At 30.0% G+C, this 15,222-nt stretch overlaps 1 protein-coding gene across 1 annotated transcript; it reads left to right on the top strand.

The window, feature by feature from the left end:
• The first annotated feature begins 1,424 nt into the window (after positions 1-1,424).
• Positions 1,425-5,017, top strand: LOC101207212 (polygalacturonase). The gene is made up of 4 exons (XM_004133670.2): positions 1,425-2,001; positions 3,069-3,358; positions 3,462-3,690; positions 4,506-5,017. Exons 1-4 carry the CDS (start codon positions 1,492-1,494, stop codon positions 4,758-4,760), a joined length of 1,284 nt encoding a protein of 427 aa, XP_004133718.1. The 5' UTR covers positions 1,425-1,491; the 3' UTR covers positions 4,761-5,017.
• Positions 5,018-15,222: the final 10,205 nt, after the last annotated feature.

Raw genomic sequence — 15,222 nt, forward strand, 5'->3', positions numbered from 1 at the left:
TCTGCAGATATATGACTAATCCTGGAAAACAGCACTAGGAAGCAACTAAATGGATACTAAGATACCTAATATGGTCTAAGTATGCTAAACTAAACTACCAAAGGTCCACTGAGTCAGAACTAGAATTGATTGGCTATGTGGACTCAAACTTTACCGATGACAATGACAAAAGAAGAAGTTTAAATGGATATGTTTTTCTCTATGACCCTAATCTAATTAGTTGGAAAGCAACCCTATATTATTTTTATATTTAATAACAATTAAAAATTATCATAGATTAACGACACTTAAAAAGTGTCATAAATTCTTGAAAATATGAAACTGTCAAAACATAATGAAATTTTGGATTAAAGTTTTGGAGACTCTCATGAAACATTAACGAAAACATCTTACATCATTGGACTAAACAAGAAAACATCGGAACTCATATTTCATGAGAGTCTCCAAAACTCGTGAAATCCCCCCTAATTAAAAGCATTCTAAGAAGTTTTAGCTTCTCAAGATGTCCAAATGCCTATCTCAAAACAAAGAAGAGTCTAGATTCTCGCAGAACAAACAACCACTTAAATACAAAACATCGTAACTTAGCTTTGTCAAATTTAGTTAATATACTCATCATCTTTAAGTTGTTAAAATTTTCTTTTCTTGGGGGGACAACTAAGATCAAACATTTAATCTCAAAGAAGGGGTAAATGCCATTTACTAGTACTGTTGAACTACACTCGAGTGTAACGGATTACTAGAATGATTGCTAGAATATCTCATGTCAAATATATCAAGTTATTAACATTAGTAGGACGTTACACTAACTTCAGTACCCCACCATCTTGCATGTCAATTTTCATTGATTAATTATCAATATCTTTTAGTTCATATAAAAAGTAACTAAGGCAATTGTTGTGCATTTTATCTGTACATCAAAGTTGATTGCCTTTTGTATAATGTGGGAGAGAGCTTATATGAATGGATTTTACCAGAATTTATAAAATTTCCATTTGATAATTATTTTATTGGGTTGTTTATAGTTTTTAAAATAAAACATATTTTCTCATTAAAATATAATATAACAAAATAAAAACTTAAAAACAAAAGAATAAAAGTGAGTCTTGCAAACTAAACAAAATAATTATCAAACGGAGTCTAAATTTGATCGGATAATAAACCTTTTTTAACTGAAATTCTCTTCATGTTTCCTCGTAAAAATAAAATTTACCATTTAAGGTCATATTTGTAAACTCACGGCTCAATTATATTGATGATAAACAAAAAAAAGCAAATCACTTTTGACATAATAGGAAAAAGCAAAAGCTACTTTTAACATAATTGAGATATAAAAAATAAAAAACAATTGGCAAATTCCTTATCAAAAATTGAGTGTTTTCTTCTCCATATTATATAAAGCCTTCGAATTAATTCACTTCTCCACACCCTCAAATATTCTTTTTCTTCTTACAATAATCTCTCCCAATTCTAAAACACTTTGCAACAGAAATGACTCTTCATACAACTTATTTTCTTCTCTCATCACTACTACTGCCCATTATGTTCTTCAGTTTAACTGCTTTTGCCGATACGTTAACATTCAACATTCTCAATTGTGGAGCAAAACCTGATGGTTCCATTGCCGCTTCGTTAACATTCAACGTTGTCGATTATGGGGCGAAACCTGACAACACAAAATTTGACTCAGCCAAGGCCTTCCAATCAGCATGGACGCATGCGTGTAGCTCTTCTAAAGCAGCTACCATTTATGTGCCTAAGGCCAAATTCTACATTTCTAGTGCAACTTTCAATGGGCCATGCAAAAATAATGCCATTACTTTAAAAATGGATGGCACTCTGGTGGCTCCCTCAAATTTCCAACTCACTGCCCAATCTAAAAATTGGATCCTTTTTCGTCAGGTTAATGGAGTTACTGTCTCCGGCGGTGTTATTGATGGTCAAGGAAGTGGACTTTGGGCTTGCAAACAGTCTGGCAAGACATGCCCTCGTGGAACCACAGTATGCAAATTAAAGAATTTACCAATATACTTCGTCTATAACCATATACACTGCACTAATCTCTTTGCAGGACAATCAAGAGGGCCAATCACAACTTTATGACGAATTATAGTGTTGTACAATTAAATCGATATGATCCAAAAAAGTAGTATACACATCCATAGAGCTTCTTGTTTGTCTAGCAAAATAAGTTAAAAAAATTAGACACATACCATAGACTTAGTTTTTGCAAAAATGATATAAAAACAAGTTCAACTAACATGATACCATCTAATTTACGTACCTTTGATACACTCACACACTTTATATACCACAAAAATAAATACTATTATAACCTAAACTAAACTAATCTACACCCCGATCAAGAACTATTATAACTCAAACTATAATAATGTATCACTATAATAACTCATTTCTTGTCCTAGGCACCCCATAAAAAAATGTTTCACGATTTTTTGGTCCTAAAGTGGATAAATATCAACCTATTTACAAAATTTTACATTACTTTATTTATATTTAAATGTCACTAGACATATTTACTTATTTTTTATTAAAATTAAAAACACTTAGTATTTAATCATTTTCAACATTTATGTATATAAATACGTGGAAAGATGTATATATATTGGAAGATATATAATGTGTATTAATTGAATTTGACTTTTTTTTTTTGTCATATTTAAAAAGTAAAGAAAAATGTACATTTGAAAATATCTAAACTTAAATTGTCACCACTATAATTTTTAAAAATATTATCGTATACTAAATTTCTTACTAATTTTAAAAAATCATATACCAAATTAACTTATAATTGGAAAAGTTGATGTACTCTCATTTTCATTAAAAACAACTATTTCATCCCACACTATATTTTGTTTTGCGAACATCTTGGAAGGTGAGAATGAAAACATTTTATCACTTTTTATTCAACACTAACAAATAACAATTCAATTGAAATTGAAATGATTAAACATAATTATTTTCACTTTTATATACTTTGTTCCTTTCCTCTCTACAAACTTTTATTCACACTCTAAAACATAACTACTTTGTTTTGTTTTGTGCAGTCACTAGAATTTACCAATTCTCAGAACATATTGATCAGTGGATTAACATCACTGAATAGCCAAATATATCACATTGTCATGAATAAATGCCGTAATGTAAAAATGGAAAGTCTAAACATCTATGCCCCTGCCAATAGTCCCAATACCGATGGAATTGATTTAGAAGAAACAACTTATGCGACCATCCTCGACTCTAATATCGGCACCGGTGATGACTGCATTTCATTAGGCCATGGCACATTTAACGTGTTTATCCAGAATGTTTTCTGCGGACCTGGCCATGGAATTAGGTATATGGAAACTTGTTAACTTTTTTTTTTTTTTTTTATCAATTATTTGGATGGTTTTTCTTATAGTTGATCATTCTAATTTGATTTGGTTGCATTGGTGCAGTGTTGGAAGTTTAGGAAGAAAGGAGAAAGAGAATGGGGTCCAAAATGTGACAGTTCAATCATGTAGACTCAGCAACACTCAAAATGGAGTGAGAATAAAAAGTTGGGGAAGACCCAGTACTGGATTTGGAAGAGACATTCGTTTTCAACATATCACAATGACTAATGTCAAATACCCTATCATCATCGATCAAAATTATTGTCCCCATCATCAAGATTGTCCTGGACAGGTGCGTAATCATACAGCTATTAATCCTTTTTTCTTTAGTTATTGCGCTTGACTCACATATGATCTCTTGTAGAAAGAAATTATTTGTCTAAACGTAAATAAAGATATCCAAAGAAAAAAAAACCCAACTTTGGTTATTGATCATGGAAGTAAAAATTTAGTCTTTCATGAAACTTCAATATGTGTAACTATTTATTCCTTTTCAACTTTAAAAACAATTTGATTTTTTTATTTTAACTACTACAATAATTTAGTCTCTCTGTACTTTATACAATATCAGAAAGGATTAGTTTTATCCTATTATAGAGAAGTTTGAGATTTAATGAAATTTTGTATATATATAATAAAAAGTTATTGAATTAATTGTTAGAGGACAATCTATTTGTAAATTTACTAACCAATTAAAAAAATATAGAATCTAAGATTATTACATATAGTTTAAAGACTAAATTGTTGTAAATGTAAAATATAATGACTGAATTGTTAAAATTTAAAGTGTGGGACTAAATTGTTAAATACTTCCATGAAGATTAAGAAACCAAAAGCATTATACAACAACTACTATATATTATTTGCTTTTATATTGAATATTTAAAAGGGGTTTTTTCAAAATAGGAAGAAGAAAAACAAACTATTTAAACTTCCTAGAAAAAAAGAACAAAAAAATACTCTGTCAATTTGAAAAAGCCAAATTAAGTTGAAGGTCCATTATTGTTGGCATGCAATTCAATTCTTTTCTAAATTAGACAAAGGATAGAAAAAGTGATGTTATTATAATAAAATGAAAGTAAGTAGAGTTTGTTTGTAAACAAATAGGATTCTGGAGTTAAAATTAGCAATGTGACATACCAATCCATTTACGGGACATCGGCGACGCTGGTGGCCATCAAAATGGATTGCAGCCCCAAATTTCCATGCAAGGGAATAGTGTTGGACGATGTTAAGCTAACGTACAAGAATGGAAAAGCCAAAGCTTCATGTAGCCACGCTCAAGGCTTTGATGTTGACTTGGTTGAGCCCACGGGTTGCTTTTATAGCAGGGCAACTGAAGAGTTCTTAAGCTCTATTTAAGTTAAGAATTTAAATCATATATATATTATTCCTGCTAAAAATGAGTATACTTCCCGCTGTAATCTAATTCTAATGTACATATAGCTAATGTTTGTACTACCAACTTTGGAAATCAGAAACTCCATTCGTCTGTTGCACTAGTTTATGGTTATAGTTGTAGAAGTTATTCCTAATCATGCTAGGTTGTTGAAACTTTAGTGTGTTAAATCATGTAAAATATAGTGAATAAATTAGTTGAATGGTTGGTTGAATCATCATCCTTTTAGTTGTTATGCTAAAATTATTACTTCTAGATTATGGAATAGTGTATGTTTTGTATTTATTATAATTATTTGTGCTTGCTCTTTATAATCAATACTGTGTTGTACTAAGAATTATGATTTAAACAACAGAAAATCGACCAAACCAATCTTAGTTGATCGGTTTATGATAAATCAATCAAAGTTGGTTGGTTGTTCTATACAAAGAAAAGAATCAGATCGAACCACAACCCAATGAAAAGGAAACGAAAAAAAAAGAGAAAGACTGATACCAAATGAAATGCAGACACCTTGCTGCTTTGGTAGTTTAGTGATTATTTTTAATTCTCTCTATTCTTCTTCCTTCATTTCTCTTCCTATTCCTAAAACTCTCACAATTTTTCTTCATCTTCTTCTTCACTTTTCAGTTTCTCTTTTTTATTCAATTCATTATTTCCTTTTTCTTCTTTTTGTTTTGTTTCTCTTTATCAGTTTTGCACTCGTTGACACCACAACATCAATCATCCATTCTTTTTTTAATATTTTCTTTTCCATTTCTTCTTTTTTTCCCTCATTTTCTTATTCTCTTCTTTTTCTCCTTTCTCTTTAAGTCTTTAGTGTGTATATATATATGCATACACATACTCATATAACAGACAGGACATAAATCTATTTGATCTGTGGAGGAGGTTATGATTTTAAGCAAAATATTAGAAGAATAATTGTTTCACGTTTAAGAAGTGCTCCAAATATGGTATAAACCAAGTCTATGTACTACAAAAAAGATTTTGGCTTAGCTTTTAGCAACAAAATGTTATCGATACTAAATATGCTTTTTCAATTTAAAAACTTTTAGTGGTGAAAATATTTTATCGCATGTGGTCATCACTAAACCTAAGTTAGTGAAAGGTTTTTGTAACGTTTTATTAAGAAAATTGAGGCAATCTATAATGACTTCTTGAAACGGATTCATGTTTGTTGCAATGAGACATAAAAAGTCTTAATATGCAACGTGTCTTGAGAATGTGACAAGACGTGCAACATTCATGAAGAAGTCACAAATTGCAATGTTTTATTCTATGTTGTATTACGTGACATTATATTTTTTATTTTGACACAATAATGTTTTGATGTTTTGAGTTGTTGTCGCAAAATTGAATAGTATTTTCATATATGTTTGAGAATGTTTTCAACCTTATTCATACTATCAAACACTCGTCCTCAAGATGGTCCGAGATCTTCTAAGTCTTACTTCTCTTCTTCTAATCTTGGTCAAACTTGGCTCCGAGATTGTCCGAGAACTCACTACAATTCTCTCTTTTTTTCAAATCTTTGTCCAACAAGCACCGAGTCGTTTGTCCTGAGATTTCACTTTTGTCCTCAACCTTGCCCGGGATTCCACTTGACTACCTGAGATCCTTTACATAAAACCCTTCCATCCTTCATCTCGATCTGCCATAGCCTTGAGATCAACCTTCTAGCCTAACACGGGTTTTACAATTTGGGAAATTTTAGGGATTTTTTTGTTTTTCTCACTTTATTTCGACTACCGAAGCTCCATCTTACCACCCCTCGCACTTAGTTCACTTTGCCACTATCACTCATGTAGATTCGATTAATGTCGAGTCTTAAAAAAAAAAAAGTAATAGAAGAAAAAAGAAATTAAATATTCTTCTCTTTATTCCTTCTCTCCAAATTTTTTATTATCTCTCCAATACCTCTATCATTTTTCCCTAACAAATCTCCCAAAATCTCTCCCCCATCCCTTTTAGAATTTCTCAACTATTCTCTCTATCCTACTCCTTTCTTAATCCATCAAATATGTGTTCTCTTTCCACTTATCTATATTTCCCCAATTCCCAATAAACCTCTTTCCCTTTATTAATTTCTTCTCTCTCTCATATTTAAAAAAAAAAAAATCAATCCCATCCACTTTCATCTCTTTTTTATTTTCTCCACCGTTTTGGTTGGTTTAGTTAAGTTTAAGTAGACCAATTTAATTTGGGTTGGTTTAAGTCGACCAATTTAATCTGGTATTTTAAGATTGATTCAAGATCACTTTAAATTCGTTCGATATATTATTTTTGGCTCGGTCCAACTCAAATCTGAATTCAATCAAATATATTTAGATCAATCAACCCAAACCCATTCCCCCATTTCTTTCAAGATGTTCTTTCCTTAAAATTATTATTCCCTATTTTAATATGGTTTTCCTTGTCTTAAAGATTTTCTTCTCAAATGTCTTGTTTATTCCTTTATTGTCCAAGATGGATGTGATGAATATCTACACTCCATCATGTGGGAGAGTATTAGAATATTTAATGTATTAGCTAGGATGTGAAATGTATTGTTAAGTATTGTTTATTTTATGTTGGGTTTTGAAATTTCTCTATTTAAAGTCTCTCTGCTGTAATATTAAAAAAGAATATTGAATTCTCTCCATTTTTCTCTCTAGCTTGATAGTTACATATTTTTATCAAATCATAAAAAAAAAAAAATCTTATGGTAGAGACTGTTTATGAGTATTTTATCGAATTATAGTGATCATTGATGAAGTTTTATCGAATCATGATGTCTTTTAGTGCATGTGTCGCACATAATTTGATTGAATTAAATTGATCATTATTGTTTGTGTTTAGAGGACAATATTTTGTTAACTTTGTAATAATAATATGTATTTGAGGCGTAGAGTTGGATTAAGTTATTGCCATCTGGTTTTTTTTATCTCTCCAATACCTCTATCATCAAAATTGCTCAATGGCGTATGTCGCTGGAATGTGGTAGCGGTAAATGTCGACAGTGACTGTGGCGGTGGCTAAGGGGTAGGCATTATATTGAAAACATTAGAGGGAGAGAGTTGAGTTGAAAAAAATAACCATCTTAACACTATCAATATATAACGTTGGTGGACCAAAACTTGATTCAATAATTTTTACAAACATAACCAGTTCCTGTTGGTGAGCCAAACAATCTCAATCCTAACTTTTAAAACTATAGTACTAAATTTTAATATAATACCAAAATTTTAACTTAGACAAGTACACATGATCTAGTATGAATGTTTTAAGTATTTTTAAAATGTTAGTTTTCATAAATATAACAAACAATAAAAATATTTACGGCTCAGGTAACAAAATGAAAAAGTCCATATCTCACATATGCTCTTCATTTTCATCGTTTTTCTTATCTTCCTCTTTTGCGATTTTTTTTTCTCTTCGTCATCTTTCTTCTCTTCTTCTGTCATTTTTCTTTCTTCTTCTACCATTTTTCTTTTTCTTTTTTTTCAAATTATTATTTGGTACAAGATCATGTATCAAATATAAAATGACTATTTATTCAATTTTTTTCAAATTATTGATTGTTTAAACGATCATATACAAAAGAAATAGCTAAAAATCTAAACGATCGTGTACCAAATAATCATTAAAAATAGTTTAGATTTTGGTAGCCAAATTTTAACGATCTAGTGTACCAAATATAAACGATCTAGTGTACCAAATATAAACGATCTTGTACCAAGTCTAAACGATTTTGTATCAAATTTTTTTTGAAAAAAATCGTTTAGATTTGGCTACCCAAATTTAAACGATTACCAAATAATAGTCAAATCTAAACAATTATATATCAAAGAATCATGATAAAAAAAATTATTTAGATTTGGATCCAAATCTTGGATCAAATCTAAACAATCATTTTTCAAATATATTATATGTTAGATGTCAATTAATTTTGGGATATTTTTGGTATTTTTCAATGTAGGTCTGTAGGTTTTTTTCGTTTTTTAAATATTGGATAGTGTGTAAATTTTGTAGCACTTTGTTATATTTTTTTAAAAGACCCCTCTCAAATATTATTTCGTTGGTCTATAATGCATGCAATAATTGTATAAGTTTGTCAAATTAAATTCTTAACAAATTATATTGTAACTTTTCTTAACTTTTGGTTGGTAAACATATTATCTAAACTTAAATAGAAAACTAAAATGATATTGGTTAATTTTCATAAATATAATAAATCGAAAAATATTTACCGTTTGTATAACAAAATAAAAATTCGTTAAGTTTGTCATTTTTTTAAAAAATATTCTAGGTATGTCTTTCATTTTCGTTGTCTTTCTTCTCTTCTTCTTCTACGATTTTTTTTTCTTTCCATCATTTTTTTCTCTTATTCTATATATATATATATATATATATATATATATATATATATATATATATATATCAAACTGTTATTTTGTTGTTCCAAATATAAAAGATCGTAAAAAAATTGTTGAAATATTGGATAACCAAATCTAAAGGATCGTTAACCAATCAAATCTAAGTAATTGTGTTCCAAATATAAACAATCATGTAGCAAATCTAAATGATTGTTTTTCAAATATAAACGAGTACCAAAAAATCTTGAAAAAATCATTGAGATTTGGCAATCCAAATTTAAATGATCAATGTTAACGATCGTGTAACAAAAAAAAATTGTGCAAAAAATTGTTTAGGTTTAGATTTGATAGTTTAGATTTTAGAAGCCAAATCTAAATGTTCATGTAGGAAAGAATAGCTAAATCTAAACGATCGTTTTCCAAATATATTACTGGCACTAGATGTTAGGGTGAAATCGGGTTGAGTTGGGAGACATTCTCAACCCAACCCATATTTTCACGTTATTTGGGTACGCAACCCGAATTTAGTTTCCAACCCAACCTGTAAAATATGGGTTGGGTTTTCGAGTTGTATAGGTATTTTTTCTTCTTTCGTTTCTAGTTACATTCAAATCAGGTTGTATAGGTTTGTTACATTTAAATTTCAAATATACATAATTCAAAATTTCATACAATAAATTCAAGCTACGACAAACACAAATAAATTCAAAGTTCTTAAAATACATAAATCCAAAAATTACCCATAAATGTTCATGAAGTTCATTTTTAATAATAAATGAATAATAAAGTTCAAGATACACCACAATCTAAACCTAAAAGAATAAGAAACCTTATTGTTTTTTATTAAATAATATATTATTATTATTATTTATATATATATTATATTAATTCGGGTTGGGTTGGGTTGAACTGAATTTCTCAACCCTCAAACCCAACACTCAACCCAACCTGAAACAAATAAAAAAAAAAATTAACCCAACCCAACCTATATTTTAATCTAACTCAACCTATATTTTAATGTAACCCAACCCAACCCTTATAATATGGGTTGGATAGTCCGAGTTATTCGGGTTCAACCCATATTCTTGCAGCCCTACTAGATGTCAATTAATCGAAGTATTTTTTAAAAATTTTATTGTGGGCTTGTGGGTTTTTTCCGTTTTCAAAATTATTTGATACGGTGTAAATATTTTGTCGTTTTGTTATATTTTTTAAAAGACCTCTTTTAAATATTCCATATCCGGTCAATTATTCAAACACATGTATTTTACTAACCCCACATTAATTATTTTGTATATTACATTTAATTTAGGAGTTTTCTAACAAATATAACAAAGCAAAACAATATTTACAGAACAATTTAAAACAAAAAAAGTCCACATGTCAACAAAAGAAAATACTAAAAATGTCTCCGGCCACTTGCGCGCGTAATATATTTGGTATACGATCTTGTACCAAGTTCGTTTAAATTTGGCTACACAATCATTTAGATTTGGATACTATTTTTTTTCTCAAAATTCTTTGGTACACGATGGCTTAGATTTGGCTACACGATCGTTTAGATTTGGTCGTAAACGATTTTTTTTCAAGATTCTTTGTTACATGATCGTTTAGATTTGGCTACACGATCGTTTAGATTTGGTCGTAAACGATTTTCTTTCAAGATTCTTTGATACATGATCATTTAGATTTGACTACACAATCGTTTAGATTTGGCTACAGGATCGTTTAGATTTGTGGTACACAATCGTTTAGATTATTTGGTATCCAAATTTTTAACAATCTTTTCAAGATTTTTGGTACATGATCATTTAGATTTGGCTACACGATAGCTAAAAAATTTTTTTTCAAGATTCTTTGGTATACGATCGTCTAAATTTGAGTATTTTATATTTGGTACACGATCTAAATGATTGTGTACTAAATCTACACAACCATGTTTTGAGCTCCATCGATTTTTCTTTCAAAATCTTTTATATTTGGTACATATCTTGTATTAAATAACACTTTGAAAAAAATAATACAAGATTTAATGATTGATTGAAAAAAGTATCATTATTTTCAAAAAAGAATATAAAAGAAAATTTTCAAAAGAAGAAGAAGAGAAGAAAGACGATTGAAAGAAAGAAAAAGATCGCAAAAAATGAAGATAAGAAAAGTGATGAAAATGAAGGGCACATCTGAAATATTTTTAAAAAAAATGGCCAAGTTCATGGATTTTTTGATTTTGTTACATATGTCATAAATATTTGGTGGGTTTGTTATATTTATGAAAATTAATCTTTAATTAAATTCAAATACATTAGAAGAATTATTGCTTTTAAGATAAAAAGTCATGTAAATACAATCGAGCTTAGCTTACTTACGTAAGTTTAAATACTTAATACTATAGTATATATTGACGATTTAAATTAACTCTAATGTTATCAATCAGATTCATCAATGAGATGAACTCTCACTCAAATATAAAAAATTAAGTCCAATTGTTGAAAAGATTAACGTCTAATAATTAACTAAACTGTTCACCTAATGTCCATCTCATTCTTTATTAAACATTATCTCTAATAAAGTAAAAATTCTATAATTTATAATGAAACTTTACCTAATGTTCATCATTGCTCAACAGAAGCTTGTAGGTTGTTTGTCTTGGTGAGGAAATTTCTCCTTTGGTTGGTTGGGTATCATTGCTTATTGCTTATTGCACTCCACCTATTAGGCTTTTATTGCCATCATATGTTATATTTAAATATTCAATGTAAATAAGTCCATGGGCAAAAAAACAAAAAAACTAATTACTTTTATGCATTCCATTCTATCAACTTTTGACACTTCGCTTCAATATAATTTAATTTCAAGAATTATATTAGAGGAACTAAACAAACAGTAGACTAAGCATGCTATGATGCAGAGAAAGAGAGGGTTACCTTTGCTTTTCTTTAAACTTCTGCTATTCTCTTGGCAAGGAAAGGTTTGTGGGATTACTTTTCTTTTTCAGAGAACAGTTCTCAATTTTTACTTGAGAGAAAAAAAATAAGAGAAAAGATAGATAGTTTAACCTCACGTCGTTAAGATTTGCAAGTCCTTGAGTTACAGGTGAGGAGGTAGACAAATGTGGTCTTGCTGATATCTTTAGTCGAACATGGTGAGATGAAGTGAAGTGAGAAATAATAAATTATTGAATGATGGAACAGTGTTTTATTTAAATCCAACGATTTAAAATTTTTTATTTAATTATATTTGACTATTTTTGTCGGTTGAACCATTACATATCAAGATTTTGACAATTGATAGATCCAGGTTTTGATCGTTTTATCATCACAAAATAAGCCCCTATATAAGGGCTCTCCCACAATTTGTTTTCAATATGAAAAAAACGATTCTTCTACTTTTTGTAATTTATTCTTTTGTCCACATTCTCTTTTTAAAAATATAGTTTTTTTTATTTTCCACATCTTTTTAAAAATAAAGTTGTGTTTCTTTTCCCAAGCACAATTAGAAAGATGTTAATATTCCAATCGGATTCATGTATATCCGATTGTGTATGGGCTATTTTATCTTACAGACGCTTTGAGAATTTTTGAACTACTCGCACACTCGACAAGCAACGAAACGTCTTAAGGAGAGTGAGTTTTTGTTTTACAAGTTTTGTTTGGAGCAACTGATTTCTCTCTTTTGTTTCTGTGGCTATGTAGTTATTCTAGAATTTCATATTGTATTTTGTGTTCATCTTATGTTTGAGTGTGATTGTTTCAACTATTTTAAGACATTTTAATTCCACCAATGTTTGTGGCAGTCGTTACTGTGAGACTCTGATCGCGATCTACCTTTACGCGATAAGACTCCATGCGGCGTAGATAGCCTATGCGATAAGAAGTACTGTGTGATGAGAAAAAGACTACGCGGGAACTCTTGTTGCGATACAAGAGCCTACTTCACCAGGAAGTAATGATGTCGTTCTCATGTAAGAAAGTCAGCAATTGATTTGACCTTGCTGTCCAATTCGAATCTAGGATAAGGATATGGCAGAGACACCTCACATTCTAATATTAGACCACTTCTCACCACCAGCAAAAGTAATCATTCCAGCATGAAAAACATCACCGAAAAAGTTTATAAATAGATTGATTTTGATCTTTTTGAGGCTACTTTTACCTTGAGCTTACATAATAGAAATTAGAGAGAACTTCCAAGGTCTTTCAGAGATTCTAAATCAAGTCTGAACTCGGTCAAAAGATGCAAGGAGCTCATGGTAGCAACTCATGTGACCGTGAGTGGTTCTTCTTATAAAATGTTTTCTCCAATAAAAAGAAATTCTAAAATGTGTTTTAATCTTTACTATGTTTCTACTAAAACTATTAAAGACATTATTTCTTTTATGCTTCCCAAATCTTAATATACGTATGATTTAGAGATGAAGTGGACTTTCATATGAACTAGAATGATACAATACGATGATGTATAGTTAATAAATGCATAAATTTTGATATAAACTTATAGTGATGAATTGAGATGATCTTTTGTACCCTATGCTATGTGAATGTCTCATACTTGTTGTGTGATCTGGTATGAGATGTCTTATCCTTGCTGTGTGATCTGGGACAAGATGCTCTATTCTTGTTGTGTGCTGTGAAATAGAATGTTTTATTCATATTGTGTGATCTTGAATAAGATTCCTCATACTTGCTGTGTGATTTGGTATGACATGCCCCTTGATCGCTGTGTGATTTGGTATGGGAAGATGTGTATCAAGTAAAGGAGTTGATGAAACTTGCTAAATGCGTTGAGATTACTCTATATAGCTACAACTTGACAAAAGAGTGTGGTAAACGCCTGAGCTTAGAAAAAGGTACAAAGATGTGATCAAACATGCAAAGTAACTTTCGAAAAGACTATATTATGTGAAACACGTACTATGCGATATGATGCATGATAAATGAAAAGAAGTGATTATTCTCTCAGATTTATGAATTGTTGTTAAAATTGAAATGTTGAAAAATGTTCAACGCCGTGAATGAGTGTTTTAAACTCAAATATATAATGATTAACTTATATATTATTTACATCGCTTGATTTGGCAAAATGTACCTTTTTGAATGTCTGTTGTTGACATTGCTATAACCTCCTGCTTCTTTGATGCCCATGAAACTGCTTCATAACCAATATTAAATACATACCTAAAAGTACTTTTGAAATCATCAATGTTTCCTTCTCAATCACTATCATTGTAGCCAACAAGAACATCATCCACATTCTTTTTATAGTGCGTTCCATGATCAACAGTTCCAAGAATATATTTAAGAACTCTCTTTCCAGCTTTCCAATGACTTCTCGTTGGTGATACCATAAATCTACTCAATAAACTGACTAAGAACATAAGATCAGTTCTAGTTGTAGTTAAGTAAATTAAATTTCCAACAAGACTCTATAAATAGCGGCATAAAAAACTTCACTAGCATCACGCTTGTTTAACTTTGAACCAAGTTCCACAGGAGTACTAGCAGGATAAGCATTCTTCATTTTGAACTTGATCAATAAATCTTTTGCATACTTCTTTTGGCAAATTGCAATCTCATTTTCACCTCGTTTAACTTCAATACCAAGAAAGTAATGAAGTAAACCTATATCATTCATCTCAAAAAAAAATTCATGCTCTCTTTGAATTTCTCAATCATCATGTTTGAAGTTCCTGTAAAGATTAAATCATCAACATATAGACAAATTATCAAGAAATTACCATTTCATCTTCTTTGGTGTAGAGAGCATGTTCATATGGACATCTTCTGAAACCATCCTTTAAGAAAAAATTGTCGATACGATTGTACTAGGCTCTTAGTGCTTGTTTTAGCCCATACAATGCTTTCTTCAATCGACACACCTTATTTTCTTCTCAAATCTTGACATAATTATAGGGTTGCTCAACATATATTTCTCACCCTAAATACCCGTTTAGAAATGTTGACTTGATATCTATTTGATGAACTTTTTCAGTCATTTTTTACTATAAGGGCTAACAATAAACGAACAGTCTCCAAGTGAGTTACAAGTGCAAAAACTTCATAATCCACAC

The sequence above is a fragment of the Cucumis sativus genome, chromosome 3, assembly GCF_000004075.3.
Source record: "Cucumis sativus cultivar 9930 chromosome 3, Cucumber_9930_V3, whole genome shotgun sequence".
Classification (NCBI taxonomy): Eukaryota; Viridiplantae; Streptophyta; class Magnoliopsida; order Cucurbitales; family Cucurbitaceae; genus Cucumis; species Cucumis sativus.

What these genes read in the sequence shown, in the direction of transcription:
- LOC101207212 (XM_004133670.2), top strand. Translation starts at nt 1,492, where the DNA reads ATGACTCTTCATACAACTTATTTTCTTCTCTCATCACTACTACTGCCC. An exon ending in GGACCTGGCCATGGAATTAG is followed by an intron (nt 3,359 to 3,461) that starts GTATATGGAAAC and finishes GCATTGGTGCAG; the next exon opens with TGTTGGAAGTTTAGGAAGAA. An exon ending in ATCAAGATTGTCCTGGACAG is followed by an intron (nt 3,691 to 4,505) that starts GTGCGTAATCAT and finishes GTAAACAAATAG; the next exon opens with GATTCTGGAGTTAAAATTAG.